This window comes from Anabrus simplex, chromosome 6 (assembly GCF_040414725.1).
Source record: "Anabrus simplex isolate iqAnaSimp1 chromosome 6, ASM4041472v1, whole genome shotgun sequence".
NCBI classification, from domain to species: domain Eukaryota; kingdom Metazoa; phylum Arthropoda; class Insecta; order Orthoptera; family Tettigoniidae; genus Anabrus; species Anabrus simplex.
Window position 1 is genome coordinate 188,899,114 of NC_090270.1, and position 16,642 is coordinate 188,915,755.

Consider the following 16,642-nt stretch of genomic DNA (forward strand, 5'->3'; position numbering starts at 1 on the left):
ATTACAATAATGATAACAAAGTCCATGTGTTCAAGTTCCCGAAAGATGAGGTTATGCAGCAGAGACGGTTACGTGCAATTCCAAGACAAGATTACAGAGTTACTAATTACTCAGTGGTGAGTAACTGTGACTTTTACATTCTCACATAATCATAATGCACATAGGCCTATTAGGTATTAAACTACATGCAGCAACTGGTGATATGTAGGTATGTTTACTCTCGTAAGATATGAGGTTATGTTAGCTTACAATCAAGGGATACATTATTATTATTATTACCCGAATTAGATTTATTATACACATTAAACTACGTGCCTACATATGTAGGCCTATTCACTCTGTAAATGCATGAAGTTGGCTCACAGTGGTATCTTATTTTATAGGTATGCCACAGACATTTCAAAGCCAGTGATGTTTTGTGAGAAGTAACTGCTACTGATTCAAAGAGAGGAAAATCTTTAACTGCTCCTCTTCCAAGTCCACGACTGTCAGAGAATGCAGTCCCCTGTATCTTTCCCAACTGTTCATCATATTTATCTTCACATTCTGCCAGTTCAAGAGAAGAACCGGACAAAAAGAGAAGTAGAATAGAGAGGGAATCAATAAACAGAGCAATTGAAGATAGTATCAACAGTCATGCCTCATACACAGACAGAATTTCAGTCCACAATCTAACACAACTGAAAAGTAAAATAAACATGTTGATGTTACCTGATGGTTGGTGTACTGTTGTGAAGGAAATGCAAGTAATTTTTCTGTACATGGATAAGTTAAAGCAACCACATTGCATAGCATATATAATAATTGAAGAGGACATGACCTCAAAAGTGTATTCTAAAGGGGTTTTATTGCAGTGTAAATTTTCTAATGTAGACAAAATTACCAACACAAATGAAGTACATTCTTTAGTTACAAAATCCATAGCTACATTACAGGGAATGAGTGTAACAGTGTGCAGAAAGATACAACGAATAAGTTAATTCTAGGCCTAGTGGGTGAATTGATCACCGAGGACGATGACCCCACGTTTAATTTAATAAAATCACAGTTAAAACTTTCCTTAGTTCCTAAACACAAAAGGGAGTATGATAATGATTTTCTTGTTATTTGTTCAATCTTCCAACTGATTTCTCCTTATGCTTACAAATTTATGAGACATAGAAGTAATTTAATTTTGCCACATGTTAATACTTTGAAAAGAGTATGTTCCAGTCTGAATGGTAGTGCAATATTAGAACAGAACCCTACATATTTTCTGGAATATATAAAACAGAAAGTTCAAGGTTTTCAACAGAATGACAAATTTGTAACATTGATGGTAGATGAAATTCACATTAAACCATACATGGACTTCAAGGGAGGGAACATTGTAGGCTCATGTGCTAACACTACCAATGTTGCTACATCAGCACATGTATTTATGATCCAGAGCATTTTATCATCAAAGAAGGAAGTAGTTCATATTCTCCCTGTGTCCAAGTTAACAGGTGATGATTTACACAGTATCATGTCAAAGGTTATTGTTGGTTTGGAATCTATGGGATTTAATGTTCTGGCTGTTGTGACTGATAATAATGCACTCAACACCAAAGCAATGTCAAAATTTTCAAATCCACCTCAACTTAAAACTGAGTATTGTAATCCTGGAAATCCTAACAAGTCTCTTTTTTATCTCATTGACACTGTGCATTTATTTAAATGCATCAGAAATAATTGGCTCAACCAGAAAACTAATGGTTTGGAATTTGTGAATCCTGACTTTGATGATTTTTATAAAGTTAAAGTTGCATCTTTCAAAGCTATAAGGGACTTGTTTGAGGCTGAAGGGAATGACAAGTAAAGCATGGGTATGGTTTGACTGTCAAAGTTCTATGGCCTTCAAGTTTTGAAAGACAAAATGTGAAATGTGTGTGTCAGTTGTTTAATGACCACATAGTAAATGCTTTACTAGTTGTAGGAGAAAAGCACGATTTAACATCATATGAGAGCACAGCTGAATTTGTAAAAGTAATCACTACCTCGTGGCATATTGTTAATGTAAAGACCCCTTTCAAAGGTGTAAGACTTAATGATAAATTTCAACAGCCTCTCACCAACAAACCTGGTGATGAACGGAAGGGTTTTTTAATGAAGTTTGTTCAGTGGTTAGATCACTGGGATAATCTAGGTCTGAAATGTGGCAAATTGTCTAGTCAAACGCATAGGGCTCTTACTCAAACAACTCGCTGCCTTATACAGCTAACAGAGTTTTGTTCTGAAGAACTGAAATGGTCATATTTTCTTCCTGGAAAGTTTCAGACAGATGCATTAGAGGCACAATTTGGTGAATATAGGCAACTTGCAGGTGGCCAATACCATGTTTCTGTTAGACAGGTGTTTGAAATTGAGAAAAAAATAAGAATCTTGAATTCAATTGAACTGCCCATTTCTAATGGTAGGAAAATTGTTGTAAATGATATTGTTGATGAAGATATACTGTTAGATCATGATTATTGTGCAGTTTCCTCATTTCAAACATTTACAGGCGAGCTCAATGTAACAGACTCAGATCTTGACAGCACATCTGGTGTTGCAAGTGTTTTAACATAGGCCTACATAGCAGGTTATTGTTGTCATTCTCTTCTCAAGAAATTAAAATGTAATTACTGTGCAGATTTCTCAGTTTTGAAAGATGTTACTGTTAGAAATAGTCATCATAATGTTACTGACAGCCTCAATAGGGGTAATTTGAAATATCCTGCAGAAACAGTTGTACACTTAGTTACATACACATATGTCATCATAAAAAAGATGTTGAGGCCAGAAAGTGAGAGAAAATTTCTTAGCTTAAATAACCATAAGAAGTATGTAAGTGATGTGACCCTGCAAATTGTTCTCTCAGCTGATAAATGTATAGACGACAGGAATGAATATAGGGAGCACACTTCAGAATATTTGTATTAAGTTACAACATTATTTGGAAGTGTACAACTATTCTCATAAATAACTACTGCAGGAACAAAACTAATGAATCCATAAAACATTGCACAAATTCAAGAAAGTCTGTAATTTTCTCAAAATAGGTGTGTACAGTACTCATGTAATAGGCAAAAGTATCGAAGTCGTTTTGCATTACTAGCATGCTTGATATATGATGATGTATATCTTATTAACTTTAATGCCAATATGTTATAATTTGGACCTAGGCCTACCTACAGACCAGGTGAATGTTATGCTCCTCTTCCTTAATACACTGACTGACAGAGCAAATGCAACACCAAGAAGGAGTGGTCAGAACTTTATGCCAATTGCAGGGTAGACTGACGTCACTGAGGTATGCTCATGATGTGAAATGCGCTGCTGTGCTGCGCACGTAGCGAACGATAAATGGGACACGGCGTTGGCGAATGGCCCACTTCGTACCGTGATTTCTCAGCCGACAGTCATTGTAGAACGTGTTGTCGTGTGCCACAGGACACGTGTATAGCTAAGAATGCCAGGCCACCGTCAACGGAGGCATTTCCAGCAGACAGACGACTTTACGAGGGGTATGGTGATCGGGTTGAGAAGGGCAGGTTGGTCGCTTCGTCAAATCGCAGCCGATACCCATAGGGATGTGTCCACGGTGCAGCGCCTGTGGCGAAGATGGTTGGCGCAGGGACATGTGGCACGTGCGAGGGGTCCAGGCGCAGCCCGAGTGACGTCAGCACGCGAGGATCGGCGCATCCGCCGCCAAGCGGTGGCAGACCCGCACGCTACGTCAACCGCCATTCTTCAGCATGTGCAAGACACCCTGGCTGTTCCAATATCGACCAGAACAATTTCCCGTTGATTGGTTGAAGGAGGCCTGCACTCCCGGTGTCCGCTCAGAAGACTACCATTGACTCCACAGCATAGACGTGCACGCCTGGCATGGTGCCGGGCTAGAGCGACTTGGATGAGGGAATGGCGGAACGTCGTGTTCTCCGATGAGTCACGCTTCTGTTCTGTCAGTGATAGTCACCGCAGACGAGTGTGGCGTCGGCGTGGAGAAAGGTCAAATCCGGCAGTAACTGTGGAGCGCCCTACCGCTAGACAACGCGGCATCATGGTTTGGGGCGCTATTGCGTATGATTCCACGTCACCTTTAGTGCGTATTCAAGGCACGTTAAATGCCCACCGCTACGTGCAGCATGTGCTGCGGCCGGTGGCACTCCCGTACCTTCAGGGGCTGCCCAATGCTCTGTTTCAGCAGGATAATGCCCGCCCACACACTGCTCGCATCTCCCAACAGGCTCTACGAGGTGTACAGATGCTTCCGTGGCCAGCGTACTCTCCGGATCTCTCACCAATCGAACACGTGTGGGATCTCATTGGACGCCGTTTGCAAACTCTGCCCCAGCCTCGTACGGACGACCAACTGTGGCAAATGGTTGACAGAGAATGGAGAACCATCCCTCAGGACACCATCCGCACTCTTATTGACTCTGTACCTCGACGTGTTTCTGCGTGCATCGCCGCTCGCGGTGGTCCTACATCCTACTGAGTCGATGCCGTGCGCATTGTGTAACCTGCATATCGGTTTGAAATAAACATCAATTATTCATCCTGCCGTCTCTGTTTTTTCCCCAACTTTCATCCCTTTCGAACCACTCCTCCTTGGTGTTGCATTGTCACTGTCAGTCAGTGTATTATTAACTCAGTGTCTTTCTAAATTTTCGCAAAATGGAAGTTTGTAAATAAATGTGAAGTTAGTGTATCATATTTTTGTAGTACAGTCTACATGTTAGGACTAAACTAATTTTATGCGTTCTCTTTTTATTTTTAAATCTTTTACTGTCTATTCAGTGCCTACTTCAATTGAAATATGTTTGTGAATTTCAGTTCTGTGTGTTAGCAAGTCAGCCTGGAGTAAGTTAACATTGTAAATGCTGCCGTGATTTAAAACAGTGTGTTGTTTATCTTTAATGACAGAGTCTCTAAGATACAGAAATAACGGCAATATAATTCAATGTCCTTTAAAATTTAAAATTTATTTGTTGGTAAATATGTTATTCCACAAGCTAAAAGTATTAAAAACATGTTTGTGTGTGACCATGCTTTGGTAATGAGACAAAGTCTCTCATAATGCATTGGCACTGCCGGTGGCTCCAAGTAGCCTACACAGTGGCCTCCACAGTATGCACTAGCCATGCGTCTTGGTGGGTGTGCTAGGTACCAACTGATGAGCCCAACCTAACACAGGGGCGAAACACTGGCAACCAGGAACGAGTAAGCTGAAAAATGTATAATGTCTAATAACGGACCATTTATATTGGTATTATAAGTGGTATGTTCCGAGCTGTCAGTGGAGAGATGGCATGGAATGACATCAGTAGACGAATATGTTTGAGTGATGTCTTTAAAAGTAGGAAAGATCACAATATGAAGATAAAGCTGGAATTCAAGAGGACAAATTGGGGCAAATATTCGTTTATAGGTAGGGGAGTTAGGGATTGGAATAACTTACCAAGAGAGATGTTCAGTAAATTTCCAATTTATTTGCGATCATTTACGAAAAGGCTAGGAAAACAACAGATAGGGAATCTGCCACCTGGGCGACTGCCCTAAATGCAGATCAGTAGTGATTGATTGATTGACTGACATTGATTGATTGATTGACTGATTGATGACTAACTAAGTTTGATAGAAGGCAGTTGGGATTTAGGGAAGGTTATTTCAGTGAGGCTCAACATGTAGGATTCCAGCAAGATATAGCAGATATTTTAGATATAGGAAGTCAAATGGACTGCATTGCTTTTGACAGAAATGAGAGCTCTTGTACTAGACAAAAGAGTGGTTGAATGGGTGGTTAAATTTATAGAAAAAAGAACTCAGAGAATTAGAATAGATGAGGCATTTGGTGATCCAGTAGGCCTAAGTATTAAAAAGGAAGTGCCACAGAGCAGTATTATTGGACCTTTAAGTTTATATAATTTAATTACTGTGTTGATGGACTGATAGTACACCATGAGGATCACTGTAAGGACCTAGCTAGGTGTTAATATAAGGCAAGACATTCTTTGGGTTAATCACATTAATGAGATCATAAATACATTTTTTTTTACAACTTGCTTTACGTCACACTGACACAGATGGCGACGATGGGATACGAAAGGCCTAAGAATGGGAAGGAAGCAGCCATGGCCTTAATTACAGAACAGCCCAGCATCTGCCTGGTGAGAAAATAGGAAACCATGAAAAACCATCTTCAGGGCTGCCGACAGTGGGGTTCAAACACACTACAGGTATCTCCCGGATGACAACTCACAGCTGCGCGCCCCTAACCACATGGACAACTCACCCGGTAGCTCATAAATAAAGGTTAACAGATCATATAGTTATGAGGGTATTTAGGGCGTTGAGAAAGGGTGTAAAGGAGAGAACATATAGGCCTAAGTCAAATGTACTGTTTACCAAGGGAGTTGTTAAAAAAAAATTTCAAATTCTTTGAAATTATTTAAGAAAAGACTCTCTTAGAAAAACAACTGATAGGGAATCTGCCACCTGGGCGACAGCCCTAAATGTAGATCAGCTGTAACTGACTGAAATCTCTGGTAAGACCCCAATTAGAGTATGGTTTCAGTACCTATATGGGACCCACACCTGGAATACTTGATACGTGAACTGGAAAAGATACAAAGGAAAGCAGCTCAATTTGTTCTGGGTAATTTCCAGCAAAAGACTAGGGTTACAAAAATGTTGCAAAATTTGGGCTGGGAAGACCTGGGAGTAGGGAGACGAGCTGCTTGACTAAGTGGTATGTTTTGAGTTGTCAGTGGAAAGATTGTGGAATGACATTAGTAAACAAATAAGCTTGAGAGGAGCTTTTAAAGGTGGGAAAGATCATAATATGAATGTTAATATTGGAATTCAAAAGGACAAATATTCATTTATTGGAAGAAGAATTAGGGATTGGAATAATTTACTACAAAAAATGAAATCATTTAAGAAAAGACTATTATTGGCACACTTTTCAGTGATAAATTTGTGTACGGGTGTGAGGAGTAACGAGGGAGCTCTCCCAGTTCTGGTAGTACTGCCAACTAAATGGAAATGAAATCTGAATTGAATCGATAGTATGATTGATGGATATGCATTTGCTATAACTTTATTGACAAGAATTCTCAGACAAATCACTTTCACAATCGTCACTAATCTCAGCACTACTATTCATTATAATCTTGTCCATGGCTATTTCTATGACACTGTCGTGCCTCCAGTAGTCTTCTTCCCCTTCTTTCACTTTTCGGCAGTACCCTTCCCAATCTTCGGCAGATACAGAGTGGAATGCCTTGATGGTCAGTTGTCGAAGGTTAACTGCTGACATGTCTCCCGTAATATTGTGTCTTGAATTCTCGTTTTATTTTTGCCCATGCCAATTCAATGGCGTTCAGATCACAGTTGTATGGCGGAAGACGAAGGACGACGTGTCCTTTTCCAGCCGCCATGATGTCAACAGCATAAATTGTATCAGGAGGCCTGTTTTCCTGAACTAATCTATACAGGGCCTCTTTCCTTTGATTTGCGTCGCAGACAATGCCTCTCCCCTGTAGCCAATGGACCACTGTCACTAATGTGTCATACCTCGATGGTATTTTATCCACCTGTCGAGAATGATATGGTGCATTATCCAACGCTATCACAAATGCAGGAGGCAAATTAGGGAGCACAGATGTTTTGAACCATTTCTCAAAATTATGGGAATTCATTTGGGCACGGTAATCGCCTTGGGTACTTCTGGCTTCAAATATTAATTGTGTTTTTCTAATGAACCCTTTCTCAGATCCAACACTTGCAACGATTAGCCTTTGCGACGAGCTTCCCCATGCTGTAACACCCACAACATCGTTTCCTCTCTGCCAGCATTTTCCAGTTGTATTATTATCAATCCAGGACTCGTCCAAGTAAAATACTTCCTTGTCTTCCTCCCTAGCATGTTCAATTTGGACGAGGAATCGTGCCCGCCAATCAACTATGCCTGCCCGCTCCATAAATAAAACACGTTTGTTTTGGACCTTCTTCCACACAAAATCCATACTTTTCAAAACTTTTTGGAGGGATGTTGGGCTCCACTTCCACTTAATTTCTTTCTGCAGCACAGGGATCAGTTTCTTCACGGTAGGAACCACTTTTTGGACAGTACAGAAGTTTTCGATGGTGTCCCTTATCACTCGTTTGTCGCAATCATCTAGTTCTATCTTCCCTTGCGTTCTCTCCCTACGAGAAAGAGGAGAGCAGCATATAAAACTTGCATGACAACCTACTAGTATCTATAATGATATTGGTTAGAACAGATTAGGTAGACTAGTTAGAGGGACCTACCTCTTTTTACCATGGGTGCGTGGAGACTCGCCAGAGTGAGAGGCATTTAATGCCTTAATCTATGAATAGTTGCAACAGATTTTCCCGTATACGCGGCAGTGCGTTAAATAGACTTGTTAAGGGGGAAAACCAGTTCTTTCTTTTTTTTTTCTCCATAGCACAGCACTTTGAAACTTGGGCTATTATTTTACATCCCTCACTGTTTATAGCCTGTGATGGTCATTTCCGTGGAGGAGTTCCAGGTGGTTCCTTTGATGTAGTTGGATGTTCTGCACACATGTTCACTCCTAACCTATATTTTGGCTTTGTTGTGTAAACAACAGTACGTAAAGTGTACGCCAGATGTCGCACGGTGATGCATAATAGATTCATAGTTTGTGTTCAAAGGTTGCCAAAACGAATCTCGAAGATTGCGGAAGTCTACCGATTCAGCATTAGGGTGTAAATCTATCACTAAAATGTGTGCCGATAATAGGTAAGTTAAACAACTGATAAGGAATCTGCCACCTGGGTGACGGCCCTACACGCAAATCAATGATGATTGGGATGACCTGCAAGTCCTCCCCTTATCTTCTCGGTTAACACAAATACGCCTGTATGACTGAACTTACTGCACTTATATTTAAAACACAACATACAATTTCATTATAAAAGTAATTATTATAAATATATTCACTGAAAACTGCTGCCTTGTAGATATGGTAGGTGACTATCAAAGGCTAAGGGAGTAAACCCTAACAGAAAATCCTCTAGTACGTCAGGCCTAGCAAGCCAGTATAAAGAGTAAAACTGTAGTTGCTTTCAAGAATAGAAAGAGCCTCATATCGAAAAATAACAGGACATACAGACCTACACAAAATGATGGGCCATGTGATGATGCATACATCACGGAAAAGACTACAAACTCGAATAAGGACTATGAACATAATTAGCCTAACTGGAAAATGTGAGGGGGGGAGGGGTCGAACGGGTAGTATGTGGTCCTGTGGGTGCACTTCTTGCTGATGGGAGTGTACTGGCAAAACACAGGAAATGCCATTTATTCCTACCACGTCCGATACATGCACGTCCACGCCGTGGCCTCTGGGCAACGGGTATATTCTTCAAGGTACACGGCTAAGTCACGTAAGATCAGAAAGCGAGTTCTCGACGCTTAAATGGGGACCAATCAACTAAGGGAGACAACCCTAACGGCAAACGTTGGTCCTCCAGGATTGCTGGGGGTTGGAACAAGGAGATCGACAAGTCTGGCGGAGAGCAACTGGGGAGGCCATGACCCGAAAACAGGCCGTTGCGTCATAGGTAAGGTAAGGTAAGGTAAGGAAAGTGTGAGGAATTAGTAGATCCCATGGAAAGGAGATCAATATCTATCCTTGGCCTGAGTGTGACCAAATGGAAAGGTAAAGGGGAAAAAGAACTGGCACAGTAACAATAAACAAATGAGGAATGGAGTTGGGTTGATTGTGTCAAAAGACTTTGAGAGTACTACTGAAATTTTGTATGTCAATGAGAGGATCATCAAAGCAACAATACATCTAGGGAAAGAGAAGTGGACAATGGTACAGGTGTATGCACCTCAGACTGGTTGCAGCCAGGACAATAAGAACAAATTCCTGGAGAACCTAGAACAGACCACTGATAGCGAGAACGCAGTGATAATTGGAGACTTGAATGCTCAGACTCGGACTTTAAGGAATGGTTATGAGAGGGTGTTAGGACCACATGGCTATGGCAATCTAAATTTAGAGGGAGAGCATCTCGAATTCTGCATGAGGAATGGTCTGATGATGAAAAATAGCTGGTTCAAGAAAAGAGTTGCTCACAAAATTACTAGGTACAGTTGGAACGGACAAGACATGTCTGTTATTGATTATGTCATTATAGATGAAGAGAGAAAAAGTCTTATAATAGATGTTAAGGTAATTCCCAGCGAGAACCTTAATAGCGACCACCGGCTATTAGTGGCAGACCTGAAAGACATCCAGGTACCTAAGGTAACAACAAGAGGCATCCAAAAATCAAAGTATGGGAACTCCTTGACAAGGAAAAGAGAACTGAGTATCAAGAACTGATGAAATGAAGAGCGGGGAAGAACAATGGACCAGACTGAAGAATGTTCTAGTGAAGGAAGCCATTGAGGTGTGCGGGAAGACAAGCGCAAAAGTACGAGAGAAGGAAACACCCTAGTGGAACACAAAGGTGAAAACACCATAAAGGATAGAAATTTGGCTAGGAAAGAAAAGGACCATGAAAAACTAAAGTCACAGAATATACGGGATGAGGTGAAAATCAGAATCCTTGAACAAGTGTACCGTGATAAGAAACTGAAAGCCAAAAGAATAACTGAAGAGGAAGAGTTGAAATGTTGGGACGACTTCACTCAGAAACTGGAGAAAGACAGCAAAGGAAACATGAAGTTGCTGTACAAAGTGGTCAAAAACAGAAGAAAACCAATGGACACCAGAAAGGCTCTTAAAGATAGCTATGGAAATGTGATCAGGAAACAGAGTGGCATCAGGAAGGTTTTGAGGAATCCACTTTGAGAATCTGCTAAATGGGACAACAGAAGAGCTGAAGAACACAAAATCAGTTGTGTTAGAATACAATGAAGAACGGTTACGTGAACGAATCCGATCCACAAAATGTCACGGTATTATATGTCCCAAATGGAAGATAATAACTGCTTTTACTCAAATAAATTAAGAAAAAGTACAAAATATTTTACTTGTAGAGAAAAATATGGATACATACTTTACTACCTTACACCTCACTACGGCCAACCTGAGGAGACTGGAAGCTGTGAAAGCCACCTACTTGAATAGAGCATTACGGCTACTCCTTGTGTAAACTTTGTGATTACACTGAACAGTTTGGACATGGTTAGTGTACAAACTGGTGGACACGGACTTTTTCATCAGGGAGATAATGATAAGTAATAATCTAGAATCCACTCAAGCATATGAGGCCCACATCGAACAAAGACAACAAAAGCTTGCAGCAATAGATCCAGACTTCTACGAAACACCTGCAATGAACACAGATGAATGGAAAGAGCCCAACTTTGAACTCCAACATGTCTTCACGTGAACTGCAGCGCATGGCTTTCACCACCCTGCTTTTTTTTTTTTTTTTTTTTTTTTTTTTTACATCGACACAGATACGTCTTATGGCGACGATGGGACAGGAAAGGGCTAGGACTGGGAAGGAAGTGCCTGTGGCCTTAATTAAGGTATAGCCCCAGCATTTGCCTGGTGTGAAAATGGGAAACCACTGAAAACCATCTTCAGGGCTGCCGACAGTGGAGTTCGAACCCACTATCTTCCGAATACTGGATACTGGCCGCACTTAAGCAACTGCAGCTATCGAGCTTGGTGAATTTGTCATCAACGAGGTTACCATCATGCTTCAACCCAGTGTTCCTGTATGCTCTGCGGCTTGCATTGTCCACAGTACCACTTGATTGATTGCAAGGAGAGGATAAATTCTCTGAATTTCTACGCAAACGATAAAAACTTTCAAGGGACCTTGTAATCATTCTTTACTACCTTACAACTATTTTTTCTGCTACGTCGCAGCACTTCCGTATGTGTTTTGTTTGTTGAACACTTTCGTGTGTGATGTTTTTGCTCAATGAAGTTGTTTGAATTTATTAGGTGTTGTTTTCTTCATGTTGCTCATTTGTTTTGTGCCCTAACTCATTCATTATTATTGGTCCAGAGATCGTGCTATTTTCCTTTCAACAAAACAGTAATATATTTATTGGTCCAGGGATCATGCTATTTTGCTGTTTGAACAGCCCGCGCTAGTCATAGGGACAAAGAAAATGAGATTTCACAGACATAGCACTCCCATTCATTGATGCTAGCCCGTAAGTACTTATACATACTTCTCTAGTAACGAGAGTATTTCTTAATTTACTGCAGATTTTACACTTTATTTGATTAAAAGCAATTATTATCTTCCATTTGGGACAAATATTACAGTGACATTTCGCGGATTGGATTCGTTCACATAACCTCGGATAACATGGATGGAAACAGCCTTGAAGAAAATGCCCACTGGAATATCACCAGGATATGATGATGTTAGCGCCGATATAGCAGCAGGGATACAAGGTCTTTTTTTTTTTTGCTACGGGCTTTACGTTGCGCCAACACAGATAGGTCTTATGGCGACGATGGGATAGGAAAGGCCTAGGAGCTGGAAGAAAGCGGCCATGGCCTTAATTAAGGTCTACAGTGGTTGCATAGAGTACTCGGTGCAGTCTGGAATGACAATAAGATACCTGCAGACTAGAACAAGTGTGTAGTCATTCCACTATTCATGAAAGGAAAAAGCCTACAATGCACAAACTACAGAGGAATAACTCTCCTATCACATGGGCTGAAAATCCTGGAAAAAGGCATCGATTGGAGACTGAGGACCATTTTAGAGGAGCAACTAGAAGAAGAGCAATATGGCTTCAGAGCTAATAGGCTAGGTCAACGACGGACCTAATTTTCAGCATCTGAATGTTGATAGAAAAACACTTGGAGAAAGGCAAGGAAGGATCTTTTCATAGTTTTCTTGGATGTCAAGAAAGCATATGACAGTGTGACAAGAGAAAAGATCTGGGATTGTCTAAGAATGAAAAATGTGCCTGAAGGATTAGTGAGGAAAATTTGGATGTTATATGAGGACTGTACAAGCTCTGTGAGGGTTGGTAGTGGTTATTCATCCTGCTTCTAGACCAAGCGTGGAGTACAACAGGGAAGTGCAATGTCACCACTACTGTTCATCACTGTGATGGATGAAATAATGAAATCCATCAAAGAAACATCATTAGGTGAATGATGATGATGTGATCTGGGGAGAGTCAGAAGTGGAGGTTCAAACAAAATTAAATGTTTGGAAAGCCAAGTTCGAAGCATTTAACCTAAAGATCAGCATGACTAAGACCGTAGTGATGGTAGTGAGCAGAGAGGGTCACTCAGTAAGGATCACACTCAATTGCTGGAATGTGTAGAAAGCTTCTATCTCGGCAGCATAAACTCTAGCGATGGCCTAGCCACAAAGGAGATAAACAATAGGGTGCAAAAGAGTTCCCGTTTCTAACAAGCGAGGACGCTTCTTTGGGATACCAAAGTTTGGTAGAAGAGTACCGGTATAGTTTTCACTCTGGGACTCTCATGTACTCACTCTTAACAAAAATAATAAAGATGAAAGTTACAATAGCTACGACTAGAATACTGACTTGTAGCCCCTATATTCCAATATTCTAAAAATTAAGATTAGGGACAGTGCACAAAATAAACTTAAGATGTTATTAGCCTATTTTCTCTTTGTCACAGAAGGTAGACATTTCATATTCTTCCAATCAAGACTTTGTGTAGGTTAAGATGTCTATTCCACGGAAGTCCTGAATATTCACGACTCTAATTATAGTATGTGAGCGAAGCCCATCAAATACTAAGAAGAAGAATAGCTTTTGTGTGCAGGTGCATACAGTAGAAAGGGCACACTGAACACAAGAACAATGGTCACAATGGCACAGATAAAAATAGAACTGCAAAATGTTCGCATCGTTTTTACAACGGATTCATTTCAGCTTTACTAAATTTAATATGAAATCACACCACATTATGGCTGAAACCAACAGTCCCTGGTCACAGACCTCACAAAATTATATTCGTGTCACTTCCCTATCCTCGTTTAACCATCATTTGTCACTGCCAGACCTACTCTATCAACTTATGAGTGACACAGCTACAGCAGATCACGTAGAGGGAAAAAAAAAGCAACTGGTAAGACATGTGATCACAGATGACAGTATTTCGGAACATACAGGTTACTATATAGTACATACGGCTACGCACCAGTTTTATTGACTTTCCAATATCCGCCAATATACGATGTTTTAATCCATTTTTGTCATCCTGAGGATCCATTGCTAGGTTTTAGCCGTAATATACCTATTTATGACCATTTCTTTGGTTCACGACTACACTGTTACACAGTAAATTATCACAGACAAAATGACATTCGCCATTAGGCGACATTTTGACATTTTTCGAGGAACTACAACAAATAATCGATTGGGCGTAACAACTGCGCACGCGATACCGTTTTATTCAACGAGAGGGACGGAGAGGGAGATTTGAAACATGCTGTCGATCTTACGTGTGATACCCATGATATCCTTATCGTATCTTTGTTTTAACCCTGGAGAGGGAGCGTAAATATAATCTAAAACACTCACGGTGTTTTAGACTGGGGCAGGTAAAAATAGTACCGGTACAAATTAAGCAAAATCTATTTTAATGTTACACAACCAGTAAATAATTTTGAATCAAGTTATAAATAATGTTCAAAGGTATTTTAACAATATAAAGATTGGGTGATATATAGGGCGGGCAAAATAAAACTGGCTCGGAAAATATTTATAAGACTGACAGAGAGTTGATGACCCTTGTTAATAAACAAGAGAACTCCCCATCACATGAAATGCTGAAAACTGTGATTTCGATACACCAATCGGTTGCTGTCACATGTCTGTGCATGCGCATCTCCCACATCTCCCGAGTACGTCGCTGTGTCCAGGCTGTGTCATTACATGTGAGTGTGAGAAGCAGACGTGTTTTCATTGTCTAGTGTTATGTGAAGCACAATTCGTGGAAAACCTGTGCAGAACTGTTTGCACAAGAGTTTAAGAACGGAAGTGTTTTGGAAAAACCTCCAGCAAAGTCTGCAATGCAAAACTTAGTGGCAAAATGGTGTGAAACGGGCTCTGTAGTGAAAAAAACTGTAACTTTCCAAAAAGAGTTTGAACACCAGAAAACAATGCTCAAGTGATGGAAAGCCTGGAATGAAGTCCGATGAAATCTGGAAACCGTGTGCAAGCGGGAATTAAGAGATTGTCATTTTGATTATCAAAAAAGACCCGCATCTGTATCCTTATAAATTTACTGTTGTGCATGCGTTAAAGTGTCCAGATGAACCGTTGTATATTGAGTTCTGCCGGTGGTTTCTGAGTGAAGTGGAATCAGGACTTTTGGATCCTCTGTTTCTCATTTCTTCAGATGAAGCCATTTCCAGCATCTTCTGTGATGTTCATTAACAAGGATCAATCCCGTGTCAGTCCTATTGTAAATATTTTCCAGGCCAGTTTTATTGTGCCCACCCCGTACAATGACGTTAATTCTACATCATCATTAGATTCTTGATTTTGTGTGCCGCACTGAACGCGTTATTGCCGAGTGTTCTTTGCAGATATGTTGCTGGCATACATAGCATCTAGTCTTGGTTTTCCTGGGGTTTTTTTCCAGTTGCAGTAGGTGTATCTTCCAGGTCCTTTTAGTTCGTATGGAGCTGCAGAGAACTTTTCTTCAGGCATTGGCAAATGATTCCTTTTAGCCCTGTATGGAGAGTTTGAATAGCATTGCATTCTTGCAAATCTCTCATGCATAACTGTTGACTTAGTTCTTTCAAATAATTACACCTTTGAATATCAAAGTTATCTTTTGCATTCTTATAAATAATATAGAATTAATACCAGTAATGTTCAAGATAGTAAAAAACAAAGTCATTAGCCAACAGTCGCTTGTGTGTGAAACTGAGCAACGCTCTTTATATTGATCAACTACATGAACACCACATTTAATTGAATTATAGAACGTCATGATGTGTGGCTTGGAAGCATCTCCGAACCAATGTCATTGTTGTGCATGCTGGAAATTAGAATCATGACTTTAAAAAAAAAAAAAATTTAGTATAAGCCACCATAGTTAGGTTTTCTCTGAAGGCAAAGATGCTGGAATTTACTAGCTTTCCTTTTCTGATAAGTGCAGGAGGAATCTCCTTCTTTGTGTTTTTATTAGAGTCTCTACTCATGTTAGATTATGGTGTCTCCACAAGAGGGATGGAAGTATACCAGTTATCAGTAGTTATTGACCACCCCATACCACCAGTCCTGAATTATCACCCCTGAAAGGCCCCTCTGGTTGCTTTCCTGCGTACCTCCATATTAAACGTATACTGTAAAATGTTTTTGCGCATGCCAAAGAATACACTTTGATGCAGTATTTGGCCGGTTTGTTCTTTATATATTGCCTAAAGGCACACCATCCCCAAAATGCTTCTTCTTTCTTTCTTTCTTTCTTTCTTTCTTTCTTTGCAATTGGCTTTACGTCGCACCGACACAGACAGGTCTTATGGCGATGAAGGGATAGGTAAGGCCTAGGATTGGGAAGGAAGCGACTGTGGTCTTAATTAAGGTACAGCCCTAGTATTTGCCTGGTGTGAAAATGGGAACCCACAGAAAACTATCTTCAGGGCTGCCGAT

The 16,642-nt window shown here is 40.4% G+C and overlaps 1 protein-coding gene across 4 annotated transcripts in view; it reads right to left on the reverse strand.

Annotated features, from left to right (window-relative positions):
* The window catches only part of prd1 (pruning defect 1), a 256,253-nt gene extending 241,834 nt beyond the window's left edge, over positions 1 to 14,419 (reverse strand). For all 4 annotated transcript variants that reach the window (XM_067150112.2, XM_067150110.2, XM_067150109.2 and 1 more), the window contains exon 1: positions 14,178 to 14,419. Coding sequence is in view for 3 of the 4 variants with exons in the window: in XM_067150110.2 (XP_067006211.2) it covers positions 14,178 to 14,249 (72 nt within the window). In the remaining variant the exon portion in view is untranslated. The remainder of the gene's footprint in view (positions 1 to 14,177) is intronic.
* Between the last annotated feature and the right edge of the window lie 2,223 nt (positions 14,420 to 16,642).